At 36.8% G+C, this 13,672-nt stretch overlaps 1 protein-coding gene across 1 annotated transcript in view; it reads right to left on the bottom strand.

Moving 5' to 3' along the window:
- LOC121419014 (carboxypeptidase B-like) overlaps positions 1–12,135 on the bottom strand; it is a 46,488-nt gene extending 34,353 nt beyond the window's left edge. Inside the window, exon 1 of the mRNA XM_041613272.1 lies at positions 11,728–12,135. Within this exon, the coding sequence (XP_041469206.1) occupies positions 11,728–11,816 (89 nt within the window). The 5' untranslated portion in view covers positions 11,817–12,135. The remainder of the gene's footprint in view (positions 1–11,727) is intronic.
- Between the last annotated feature and the right edge of the window lie 1,537 nt (positions 12,136–13,672).

Below are 13,672 nucleotides of genomic sequence, written 5' to 3'. Positions count from 1 at the left end.
TTATGCGGGTAATAGCAGCATCAGAGTAATGCGGATAACTCTTGTCCTCCTCCAATTTTACGACCAAATTATGCTGCTATTAGCCGCCTAATTCATTTTAATTGGGTTTATGAAAGGGGTATAATAAAGCATCATTTCAATGTCTATACAACCAGATACCGAAAATAATGCAGACCGCTAAAGTCAAGGTTATTTAACTACTGACAGGCATGCAGTAGGCCTATATAGTTCAAAATAGTTTTAAAGACGCGGGTCAACTTTGTCATGCAAAAGTATCCTAAAAAATGCCTGATGTAACAGAGGGGTACATGTATACTCTGTGGTAAGAAGGGGGCAAGAAACAACAAATTTTTTTCGAAAAGCCGGAAGCCGTTGACTATCTAAAAAGAGAAGAGTAGTTTCACCAAACACCGTTTACCAGGGAGCACCCAGCGGGCGGACCGCGTTGGCAGTACAATCCACCAATTTACAATATAATAGGGAGACGGTAAATTGCCAATTCGTCCACTGCTAACTCTTCCACTCACCACATGGTCTACCTTCATTAAGTCTAATGCCATTCCGTTCATCAACATTTCGTCTAACAACCATTTGGTCTAAAACTCTAATAACCGTTTGGTCCAATCATCACTTCGTCTAATCTACAGTTCATCTATGACCATTTCGTCTCATAACCAGTTGGTCTAATATTCGTTTAATTCTAATTCATTTTGCCCATTTTGGTCTAATTAGACCAAATGGTATATGGATTAAATGACTATTGGACCAACTGTTTATTAGACAAATGGTGAGTGGACGAAATAGCAGTTAGACCCTGTACATATTGGACGAACTGACGGTAGACCAAAATTATAGTAGACGAGTTGGCGATTGGACGAATTGGCATTTGACCAAATGAAAATAAACCTATAAGAAGACCATATATGGAGGAAGAATTACTTAGAGTTATACAGCTTTGACCATTCCATTCTGTCATTAAATGATTGTAATCAACTATTGAATTAAGACCTGAATCAGTAAATTTTATTTTCACTGATGGACAAAGTTACTAACAGCCTTCAAGGCGAATGAATGACTCACATCAATTATTTCGCTTAAACACACTTGTTTAAATGCTCACTCTTTATAAATATAGGAGTATCGGGCCTCCTTTGTGATTTTTAGTACCTCAGTCACACGTCCATCATCAGAGTCGCTATCCAGCCCATTTATAAATTGGGCCGCTACCAATCGTGCAGATAATTGGTTTAATAGGGACACACCCTAACCGACCAGGAAATCGGGATGAAGGGGAGGGGGGGGGGTTCCTACTCCTTAACTTACTTCTGAATAGACAAGCCCAATTTCGTTTCAGATTTTCATTAATGATTGCAACGCAAGAGAGGTGCAGGGGCGATTGCCAAATTAAAAAAAAAATCGTTGTAAATTGTGTCAGAGGATCCGAGGAAGGAACCTCGTGAAACAACGTGAATTATTGATCATTTTAATCTCGATATACATGATAATGCCTGGCAAATATAAAATAAGGGAATATCCATATTCTCATTGCGGTGGCCTCCTTTTTCATGTTATCTTGCCAAAACCACAAATCTATCATCCTGTTAATTACTTATCTAATGACTTTTATCAACAATCAATGGACAACTTTTCATCGTGGCTTAAAACCAGTCTAAAAACTGAAACGATGACTGTCATCTATTGACATCCATGATTACACGCACAGATACACGACGTCATACTAGTTTTCTGTCAGTTTAATTTCGAATACATGCTAACATCTACCCTCTAAAAATCGACCTGATCAGTTAGAAGATCTTAAGAAATATATTTCGACTTTGAAGCTATTCTATCAAACTTAAAAAAAAAAAATGACGAAACACCCCGAGTTATATAGCAAGTGTGTCATCTTTGTTATTCGTGGTCATTCAAGTGCATTTATGAAATATCTAGATCCATTACGGAGTTTCCCCTTTTCTTTTCATAAATCGAGATGGATATAAACAAGGATTATTTGATATTCAAATTATGTAGACTGTATGAGGCATTCATTCCGTTTGAGGTTCTTTGTTTATTTTTCCAGAAAATTTACGATCATCTGTCATTGTTTGGATAACTTTGTTTTTTTTGTTGTCGCGATCGCTTTGGATTATTTTTTCGAATATTTTCGTTTTTATGATGAAGGGTATGAAAATTGTAGTGTAACAACAAACTTATTTTATTTATTTTTTTTCTTCGAATATCCTCGCTACTTAAAGCATAAAGGAGTAAATAATCAATGCATAAGAACCTAGAAAATCTGCGCGGGGGGGGGGTTGCACATCACCTCCCCACATCATGATACATAGATATGGTGATAGGCCTAGATAACAAGCTATGCCGCTGAAATAAACAATTAAACCAGAATTTCATATCTCTATGATTTGAATTCCATTAGTACCAATTCCATAGGTATCGGATGACTCGATCCAAGTTTATCCAAATTTTCATTTCTAATTTCATCTGGCTGAAGCGCATAAATCTAAATTCAATAAATCTATATTGATACCCCTTTTTCGAATATCGCGACATATAATTATTCAAATTTATCTTTCGGTTTCCTTAGAAAAGCAGCACGAAATGATAGTTAGATTGAACTGTTATATCCAGCATTAATTTGTCATGAATAAAACATGATTCTGACGACATTATGCGACGTCAAACCTGTCAATTCAAGTGTGCTTTATGTCAGTTTAAGTTAAAAAAAAACCATGCTAACAATCTCGAGCAAAATGAGAATGGTTCATCACATGACAGATAAACTTTATCCTAAATAATTAATCGCCATACTAGACTGCGTTAAAGGAAACCATTGGACATTGTCAAATTTTGTCAAAATAATTCCAGGTAGAATGAAACAGTTAACCGTCTGAAAGCAAAACTAAGCATTATCCTAGAAAATACGCTGCAAAGCAATGTCTCATGGAAGAGATTTACACAAAATGATTCAGTTCAAGAAATTGGCTAAATAATTGCTGTACAGGTATGCATAAGCAACAGTTATAGACTGTCATCATATTGGTTGACTTTATTGATAACACAGTGATTATAGAATTTTGCTATTAAAACATAAATATGCAAATGGGTGCAATTGAAAATCAAATACCTGAATTAAAAATTAGATGGTTAATTATTTTGGAACATTTGGGGTTGGAGAATGATTGATTCCTGAACTTCAGAATTAATGTAACTATATAGTTCTGTACTAAAAAATACGGCTAGCGGGATAGGTGAACTTTAATGAATCTCCAAATGGAGATGCAGCTTTCTCAAAATGAAGAGATACTTTTGTTGATTGTTTTCTATTTTTTCAATATTGATGATTTCTACAAATTTCCTAAAATGTCTTACCGATTTGAGTTTCCAGTTTTCTTCCGCCAAATGTATTACAAAATGTAGTATAAATTCATAAAAAAATATATATCATTCTCTTTCTTGCCTCAGTCTCCTGGATATTTCGATGATGGTAGAATATCCAAAATTCAAACCCCAAAGTTTTAAAAGGGTAAGACCTCTGCTGATGAACTACACTTCCTTTCTTGTTAAAGGTCAAGTCCACCCCAGAAAATTGTTGATTAGAATAAACAAAGAAAAATCAAACTAGCATAATGCTGAAAACCTCATCAAAATCGGATGTAAAATAAGAAAGTTATGGCATTTTAAAATGTCGCTTATTTTCCCAAAACAGTTCTATGTTCACCTCAGTGATATGCAAATGAGAGAGTTGATGATGTCACTCACTCACTATTTCTTTTTTTTTATTGTTTGAATTATACAATATTTCATTTTTTACGGATATGACAATTATGACCATCTTCTTTGAACCACGAAATGTTAAAACAATCAAATCCCACATGTTACGGAAGGAATGAAACTTTGCTCACATGACATTGAGGAGAAATTTCAAATATTTCATATTTCATGTAGTAAAATACAAAAGAAATAGTGAGTGGGTGATGTCATCGGTCCCCTCATTTGCATACTGACCAGGATGTGCATATGACTGTTTGATGAAATGTAACAAAACTTTAATATGTCATAACATTCTTATTTCAGATCCGATTTTGATGAAACTTTCTGTTATTCTTGTTTGATTTTTCTCTTTATTTTTGTTAGGGTGGAGTTGTCCTTTCAGCATTATAGTTGTATGCAATTATTTCAAGGGCACGGAGAAACGTATCAAAGGCAGTTGTTACAGGGACTTAACATGTCCCTGGTTGTTATGGAGCTATCAATGGCATTATAACCATTCAAATCATGACAGCAGAAGTATAGGTCCAAGCTCAAAATCAAATAGCACAGTAAGGGAACAGGGGAAGAAAATTTACAGGAGCTGTATATACAGTAGATAGGTCGATCAATCCAACTTAATCTGGATGAGATTAACTTGAGCTCGGATTTTCGAAGGAGAAATTTTCATTGCTGAAATCTTCAATCAAAGGCATTTTCATGGCAAAAAAAATATTGTCGGGTTTATGTTTGAGGACTTGTGAATATCGTGATGTCCTTTGCCCGCCTTCGAAGGGGGGGGGGCATAAAACCGCAGTACGGACATATGTGGTATATGATGAATAAACAGAGAACCGAACTGTGGTTTTATGAAATCTCTGGTAAGTACATGAGGTATCCCCATCGAGGTCCATCAATCTATAAATGCGTAATCATTATCTTAACTCACGCAAAGTTAGTTTTAATATGACAGAAACGATAGAAAAACTACGATTGAAATAGAATGGCAAATTTATTGAAAGAAATTAATCTGCTGAACATATCAGCTATATGTATTTTAGATCAGTCTTGTTATACAGGCCTATACATTTTCTAATAATAATCGGAAAATGATTGTGAATGTTGTTCATAACACTAAGATGACACCATTCGATCCTGATTGGAAAAAAAAACGGGAATGCCTGGAAGCATAATTATTATTCTGTAAACATTCTGTTCGTTGATAAACATTGTAATACGATTGTTGAAAAGATTATATGAAAGTAATTCATTGTTCCATTCAATGTTATTTCAATAAGACTACATGATTTAATTGTTGCATTATGGGTAAAATATTATATACAGTATTATAAACGTTTCTTCGTTTCACAAGCCCTCAGATAGGACTGCATGCAGGTAGCTTGTTATCATTGTCGCAGATCATGTGAAATCAATTCATCTGCTTTTATAGCTAGAAAAGAATTCAGTTACTATGGTAACAAAAATATTCATTCACCATGTCTACCGTCGGGCGAAATCTTTTTTTTTAGGAAAATGTTTCATTATTATCCTAGAATGAAATTCTCTCTAACGTATTTCCACTTTGGTCTTCTCCCGAAGGCATTATGAGAAAAGTAGTTTGTGATTAGCGAGTGATTGTCAGTGGTTTTTTCCTCTAAAAATGGAATATAAACATATTCTTCCCTAGTAGGTTCATGATTATGATTGCCCTTTCTTTACCCATTTTGCATTCATGAAGGTTTATTGATGTGCATTATAATGTATTCTAATTCCGATCGCACAGGAGTGATTCAGATTTAGACATTTTTCATGGAATTGCAAATATTTCAATTGAAATTTCCAAGAATGCATGAGGAATGTAAAGTTTTGCCTAATCACACAAAATTAGCTGTATTCAAATTAGTAATGCCGATGCTTATCTAAGTATTTCTTTGTAAATGGGCACTAATAAACATTACAAAATATAATATATGATTGTACCCCATCGCTAAAACATTTTAGGGTACTTTAGAGTAGGCTCTTTATGTCTATGAAACCTGAACCATTTGTTGGGCATTATCATGAAATAACCCTAATATCTCATTCATTTGAGTATACAGATGTCAAACGTTGTGTAAAAACAATATTCAAGATATCATGGTTACCGATAATAATAGAATGATGACAAATTGATACAAATATTTATGAATTAATGAATCGATATACCACTTTTTAAACCATGAGAATTTGTCATTATCCTTTGTGGCCGGAAACTGGCTATGGCAATACAAGTAATGAAGCAAGCTGCAGGCTGCAGTGGCGTAGCTAGGATTTTTTCCTGGGGGGGGGGGGCACTGGGGGTCCTTGCTTTCTCAGGGGGACACCATTTTTTCGGTGTGTGTGTATGTGTCACAAGGGCGGATCTGACTTTCGTCAATAGGGGACGATGCCCGAAATTATCTTCACCTATATTTTCCCCGATCAGTCACTTGTTAGTTTTATTCTTATAAAACAATATAAACATGAAATAATCTCATAAGCCTTATAAAAAAGAGCGAGCGCGAAGCGCAAGCGATTTTTTTAATTTTCATGTGCTTTGTGCTGAAAATTTAATATTCTGGGCAATGTTATGTATGATAATGAACAGGATTCGTACTACTAGATGATTACTGCGAACGCCAAGCGCGAACAGAAGTTTTAATTAACTGTTCTAGCATTATCGAAAAGGGACCTGTTAAGCACTGCTTGCAGTTACACACGAATACGGTATATATTGCAATAATGGGAGCGCGAAGTGCGAGCAGTTTTTTTTTTGACATTCCAACCTAAAAAATGGTAATTCTAAGCATTATTTGTATTAATAAATGGGATAGGTATGTAACTAAACAATTGAAGCAAGCGCGAAGCGCGAAAGGAAGAAAATTAATAATGCGATCGCAAAGCGTGAGTAGACAATTTTTTATATTCTGATGTGAAACTTGGTAATTCAAGTACATTTTAAATAAAGAACATGCAGGCTATCGCGCATGTTTTAGATTTAGACCTAGAATTTGGGCATTTGCCATTCTGAATACATTTGTTTAATGGAACTTTATGGAACAATAGGAACTTGGCAAATCAAACAATGTGACCACGCAGCGTGAGCTTAAAATGCTGATATGAAGACCATAAAACGGACATTTTACAGAGCACTTAAATTTATAAATGAAAAAAAAATAATGAAAGCTCGATGTCCGAGCTAAAATATGTTTTCTATATTGACTTGAAAACTTGCCCCATATGAGCCTATATTGAGCAAGATATGAATCTCATCGAACAGGCGATTCTGGCGCGAAGCGCAAGCAAAATTTTACATAGCAGCATGAAAGATCTTTTTTTTGCAAGTCTTCCCCTCACATTATTTGATTCGCTCGTCTTCCTCTTATTTTCCTCTTCTTCTTTTTCTTCTGTCTTTCTCCTTTTCCTTTTTCTTTTCTTCTTTCTCCTTTTTTTTGCCCTGCCAATTTATTTTAGGGGGGCACGGGGGTGCACACCAAATCTCAGGGGGCATGTGCCCCCAGGCCCCCCGTAGCTACGCCACTGGCAGGCTGATAGAATAGGCTAATAAACCCAAGCTGTAAATTATATTTCTTTGTTTATGAGTGAAAATATTCTTAAGCAAATCAACGCGGAAAGAACAATTTGAAACAGTGCCCTAAAGACAGAGAGAGAAAGAGAAAGGTGGGTATCAAACAATCTGTATCATCTGCTAAAAGAAATGAATGAAAAGTCTCCAAACGCGGGAAGATTCGAAATTTGGCCGGAAACTGTGCTGATTTATTAATAACATCCTATGGTTATTCCCGGTGGTTATTACTGAAATGATTATTTTGTATTGAGTGAGAGTTTCGACCTCGCACGTTTGCATGAATGATATGCCACAGACATTACCTCAGTCGTCCATGATTTTGGGGGGTACGGTGTATTTGGTTTGTCTTATCAATACAAATCTCCATATCCTCATAACTTCAAATGCTATATTTCCGGTAATAACACGACTGCGTAAGGATAACACGTAGGCTATGTTTAATTCGTACATGGAATTATGCGTCTGTTTTTGTCGTGATAGCCATGATAGCTGATTTTCACATAGTGGTCATTATTGCCCCCTTTCCCATTTACCCCTCTCTATTTACTCCTCAAAATCATATCACCATTCACTCCATTTAACACTTTCTTTCTTTACGATTTCTATTTTATCTGTTGGCTGAAAGACTGAAATGTACGTTTGTTCTCCAACGTTACAACTTTTGTATGACCATCTCTCTTTTTAACATCTTTCTTATTTTCCACTTTCACCTACACGTACATTTACATTCGCTTCTATTATACTTATGTCCAGAATTCTTCTTTGTCTTTCCCTATCTATCCGTCCCTCCATTTTATTCATCTTACTTTAAAGGCCTGGTCACACCGCCCGAACTTTGCTGGAACGTTCCTTGAGCGGTAGTGAGAGGGGGCCGCATTTCGTCAAAGCTTGTCACCGCGCACAAAATGGGGGAGGGGGGGGGGGGGTCGAAAACACGGGCGTTGCCTTAGCGCTGCACCGCTGAGTTTTAGCGTTGGTCTAACGATAGGGAGCGGTAGCGAGCGATGGTTTATTAGCGGTGACGGCGTTCTGCGCATGCGGCCGTTGGCTCGGCGGGGTTTAAAGTTGGTTAGTGGCATACAGCTTTTGACTGCGGAGCTGAACGGATCGCTTTGATAGAAGTCGATAGCTGAAGTTCATCAAATTCTGGTACCGCTCCGACACCTCCATACCAACGTCAAACTAAAGTTCATTACCGCAATGGATCGCTGCTTCGAAGCCCGGCACCAATCTAGCAATCCCGTATCCGCTCGTAAAACGCTTACAACTGCTCCATCAAAGTTTATTCAACGTTTAAACACAGCCCGGGCAAAGCTAGCGAAGCAGCGGTGGTCCAGCCTTGATTTTTGCGTTGGTCTAGCTCACACAAGCGTCCACGAACTTGCGTCTAGCGGTGCCAAACTTTTGACTGGGCGTTGTTGGAGCGGTGGTGAACTTTGCCAGAGCAGAAAATTGCCCGCTCCTCACCGCTCGCAATATTTTGAGCAATCCAAAACTTTCGGAGCGGTAGGAGGGACATTAGCGGTGGTCGAGCGTATATACAGCGTTGCCTTAACGGGGCCAACTTGGTTACAAGCGGTGATGAATATATTTCACCGCTCCATCAGGAACGCTCCAGCAAAACTCTGGCGGTGTGACCAGGCCTGGTCCCACTGGCCGACAGACACAATACATATTCACAACGGATACAGCGGACAAGCAAAATTTTTGGATGGCTCCATCCGTCTTCGTCCGTTCCATAAAATAGACCAAATGGGCGAAAAATGAAATCAGAGTGGACGGATGCTCGATGGATATGGAGCGTTTGAAACACTATATACAAAGAGTATACACAACGGATACATGACATTTTCCAACTGATGGCAATATTCTTTTCCGTTTTACATCCTCTCTGCATCCGTAGGGCGGTGAGACCAAGCCTAGCCTTCTTACATCCAAGTTATACCATGTACCCCGAAGGTACGGGGAAGAAATATTGTATAATTGACATATACTTGAAATCATTCATCGGTTTCGTTTTATTTTTTACGTTTCTGCGTCAAATGAATTCGCTCATCTTTTGCTTCCATTCTATTCTGTATAGTATTATAGGTCTAAATTTAAGCCCCTTTCACAATTGGCGCCTCACTCGTGCGATAATTTTTTTTTTCGAAAATATTTTTTCCGTCCTGTTGTAGAAGTGTTTTCTTTGAGTCGCAAGCAATATATAAAATCGTACGAGAGGTGAACGACCACTGCACCAGGATACAACAGTCGTGAGACGTAATCGTGCGATTATTTTCATGTTTCCGGGTGCAATGATTTCGCCAGCACTTTTATTTTATTTTCTTGCATTCTGCTTACATAAATCTTTAGATTTTCTTTCAAAGTAAAAACTATGAATACATGTATAAAAAAGAATGAAATAATAATAACAATATTCCGCATTTATATAGCGCTTAATACATCGAAACGACGTCTCTAAGCGCTTTACAGACATATTATTACCCCGGTCATCGGATCCTTGCATGCCAACATACAATGTATGCACCTTCTCCACTCCCTGGGGAGCATTCCAACAAGAGTTCCAAGACTCAATTGCTAGGCATACTACATATATATACCTTCATCTTAGAGCCTATTCGACCAAGGAGCTTCAAACTGTTTGACGTTCCTACTTATGACCAAGGAGTTATGGCTTTATTAACTTTTAAAGACAGTTTTTTCCCCAAGCCCGGTCTTCAAGATATAGGCGAATTATGTAATATTCCAGTGTGCCAAAGTTGATACACGACTGCAATAACACGACATGATCAAACCTTAGAGGGAGTTTCTCCAAGGTATGATGTCCCGGGATGTTTTTGTCGTTGTTGCGAATCTCAGCAGTTATATTCAATCACTTCGAGTCAAATGATTTATTTGCGAACATACTTGTAATTTCACCATGGATATTTTCTGGCGATAATTCAATTTTGTTTCAATTGTATCAGCCCCAAACATCTGATGAATGATTGCCTGAACCTAACAGGAAAGTTGAAGAAGAGGGGGGGGGGGGGGGGGCGGGGGTGAAAGAAAGCCACAGCTGGTGCGATATTGAAGATATATGAGAGGGATAAAGATTTTTTTATTGGTTCAGGATCGGTAAAGGCGTTCAGCAGTGCGAGTAGAAGAGCGCCTTTGATGCTGCTTTGTCAGCTAGAATGAAAACGATTATATAAATTCCTTAACCCAACTGTTTCCACTCCTCTTTTGAAAGTGAAGACTTTTTTTTGCTTGTAAATTTTTTCGAGGACGAAATGACATTCAATTTTCGGTGAAAGCCCTTTTTGGTTGTCAAATTTTCATCGGGGAAAATGTGCCTTCCCCTTTGGAAAACCTTGATCCGCCCCTATATTATGCGTTGGTATAGTTTAAGGAGTCACCCGTGTATATCCAAATCTGTGCCTCTATGATTGAGTTTTAAACAGAGTAGAATTTAATTAACAAAAATTATTGAATTGAAAGGCTGAGAGAAATATTACAAATATAAAAAAATATACATATGATACATCATTTCTTTTCCGAAATGTGGGAGTAGAGAATGCCATGCAATAAATTGGAACAATCATGCAAACTATAACACCTTCGATGCGATATCCCCCTCGGAAATTGTGACACATTTTGTGAACCTCCCAAATCATATAATAAATTCCTCATCTAACACTGAAGGAATTCACATGAGATGTCTGGTCATCGCATATCATTTTACATGCAGAGGTTTGACCAACAGCGGTCCAGAGGCTTCTAAGGGGTGAACTATCTGAGTAAAGAAAGCTGAAATGTTATAATTATCATCTGACCGGGCGGCACGACGTGCTTTCAGATATAGAGGGGCGCCAACAAAGGAAAATTAAAATCAAAACTAAAACCTTTAGTGGATAAGGACGTGTATACTCACCAGCCCACCCACAAACATAATTACCGATACCCTGCCCCAAACAGTTAAGTCAGGAGTTACGATAGATTTCTTTTAGGATATTTTATATTGAACTCAATGCAGGGTAAATAATGTTAACCGGGGTTTACTACATACCCATGTAAATCATTTCGAGGACACTCTGTATTCGCTAAAAAAAAAAAAATTCAGGTGATAAACAATTAACATCGAGCTTTATTTACCATACAACGTAATTAAAAAAACTGAAATTCTTGTAAAATAATGAAAACAAGTCTTACTCGCTACTAGCAACAAATTCTTTGTCTACATGTATATTGCAATCCCGGGAAATAATACTCCCAAATCGATTTTCTTTTACCGAAAATTTCCAAATATTGATTTATAAGTAAAAAAAAAATGCAGAAAGAAAATTTTCAAAATTATGAATTATTGCACTTACTTGTCATAACGAACAGCTGCAGTGGCAATCCCTAATAGGGAAATAAATAGGAGAAAGCATCTCCTGATAGTTGTTAGAAAACTCCTCATAGTACTGGCTCTTATCGAATGCAAAAAGAGCAAACCCAATGTTCTCCGCCAACGGGGTTCGACTGTCTAACATTAGAACGGACCGATCTCGCATTTCAGTCATCCCAAGCTATCACTCTGACGTCATGATTATGTCATTCTCTCAAACTTCTCAAAGGTTAAAAGACCAGGATGATAGATAATTGTCCGAGGTATAAAGAAGACCTGCTAGCAACAGTCTGAAGTCGTAAGAATGATTACTCAAGAGCTCTGCCAGGGCGCCCGCACTGAAATACGGATAGTCAGGCGAACTGTTAAAGTGATATCACACTGAGCTGATCATGATATTGAGATATCGCGATTATCAGCTTGATATAAAAAGACGATTAATTGAAAGCGTATTCTAGAAGCTGACGATCAAAATATACACTACACCTGGTTATAGTAGAGGATTAAGATGCTGCACGAAGTTGAGAACTTTGTTCAACATTAGTTTTAATTTTGCGTTTAGATATTAATGGATAATCTCATTGACGGCATATGCGTTATCAGATTATCCAATACGATTGGGTAACCTCTTGATTGTTTTTATCTGTTTAGAAGGGAATGCGAATTCAATAGAGTTGTCGAATTGATCACACACGCCAGATGTGACATTTTGGCAATGGTTGGCCTTTTGTCCGGGGAGCTCAACTTCGACTGCTGTACTCTGAAAAAGTGAACTCTCTGAAAAATGAACTCGACTGTTTGTAGTCTGAAAAATAAACTCTCTGTTTTTTTTCTTTTCATAGTCAGCTTAAAAGAAAGTTTTATCTTATTTCATTTGTTTAAGTTGGGATACATTTATTCGTGAAAAGCTTTTTTGCTGCGTTGTTCGAACTCTCTCGGAAGTGCTAAGTTGCAGTTCAGGGAATAAAATTAATTAAGTTTATCTGTTTCGAGAGCAGCATGATCTGGATGAATTCCTTTAAAAAAATCATTTTTTTTTCAAATAGACACTCGGTCATATATTGATAAATATTGTGAATAAAACCGGCCGATTCTTGAAGCTTTAGACACAGTTAATTCCGCTAATAAAGCCTCTTAAACTAATCTAGAAATTTAATCGTCTGCCAGTAATTTCATGAGACTGTTTTTACGTTACGTACGAAACATGACAGGTGGCCTTCTAAATAAGATACCACAAAGTTATCCCGTCTTGAACATTATGACGTGAATTATCTTTTAAAACTGAGCAGATTTTGACTAATGAACAAAAATCTAATTTTATCTTTCATTATTGGAAAGTTAAATAACTAAGAATCTGATTTGGAACCTATAAAGGCCAGCATTGTGCGCAAAGTTGTGCGTAACTTACGAAAACGTTTTTTGAAACGCATCCCTGGATTCGTAACGGTATCAAACTCATGTGTGATTCTCATATATCAGCTGCCATTACGTGTATGCTTTGTCAATTACAATGGAACATGAAAGAACAAAGGCAATTATTCTATGACAAATACTGCAAGGCTCCCAAAATATGACTTAAAGTGGAAATCAGTAAAGATATCTCCAAGATCATGACGAGCTTATGACTTGTCGTCATCTTATAAGACACACAAAAAAAGACTCGTGTAAATGTGTTTATTGATGTACTACTTATTCACTCGTTTAGTTTTTATTTATTAATTTATTCACTCACTTATTTACCTACTCATCTAGTTATTCATTGACTTATCATTTAGTTCCATATATATTTATTTATCTATTTGTTTATTTATTTATCTATTTATTCAGTCATTTTCAGTTATTAATCAGTGTATCTTTGAATTTGTTCCTTTTCCCATTTATTCAGTTCTCTATACTAGTAACATAAATGTACTTATTTTATCATCATT

This window comes from Lytechinus variegatus, chromosome 7 (genome assembly GCF_018143015.1).
Source record: "Lytechinus variegatus isolate NC3 chromosome 7, Lvar_3.0, whole genome shotgun sequence".
In the NCBI taxonomy this organism is placed as follows: Eukaryota; Metazoa; Echinodermata; class Echinoidea; order Temnopleuroida; family Toxopneustidae; genus Lytechinus; species Lytechinus variegatus.
This window is presented reverse-complemented; position numbering and strand designations above follow the sequence as displayed.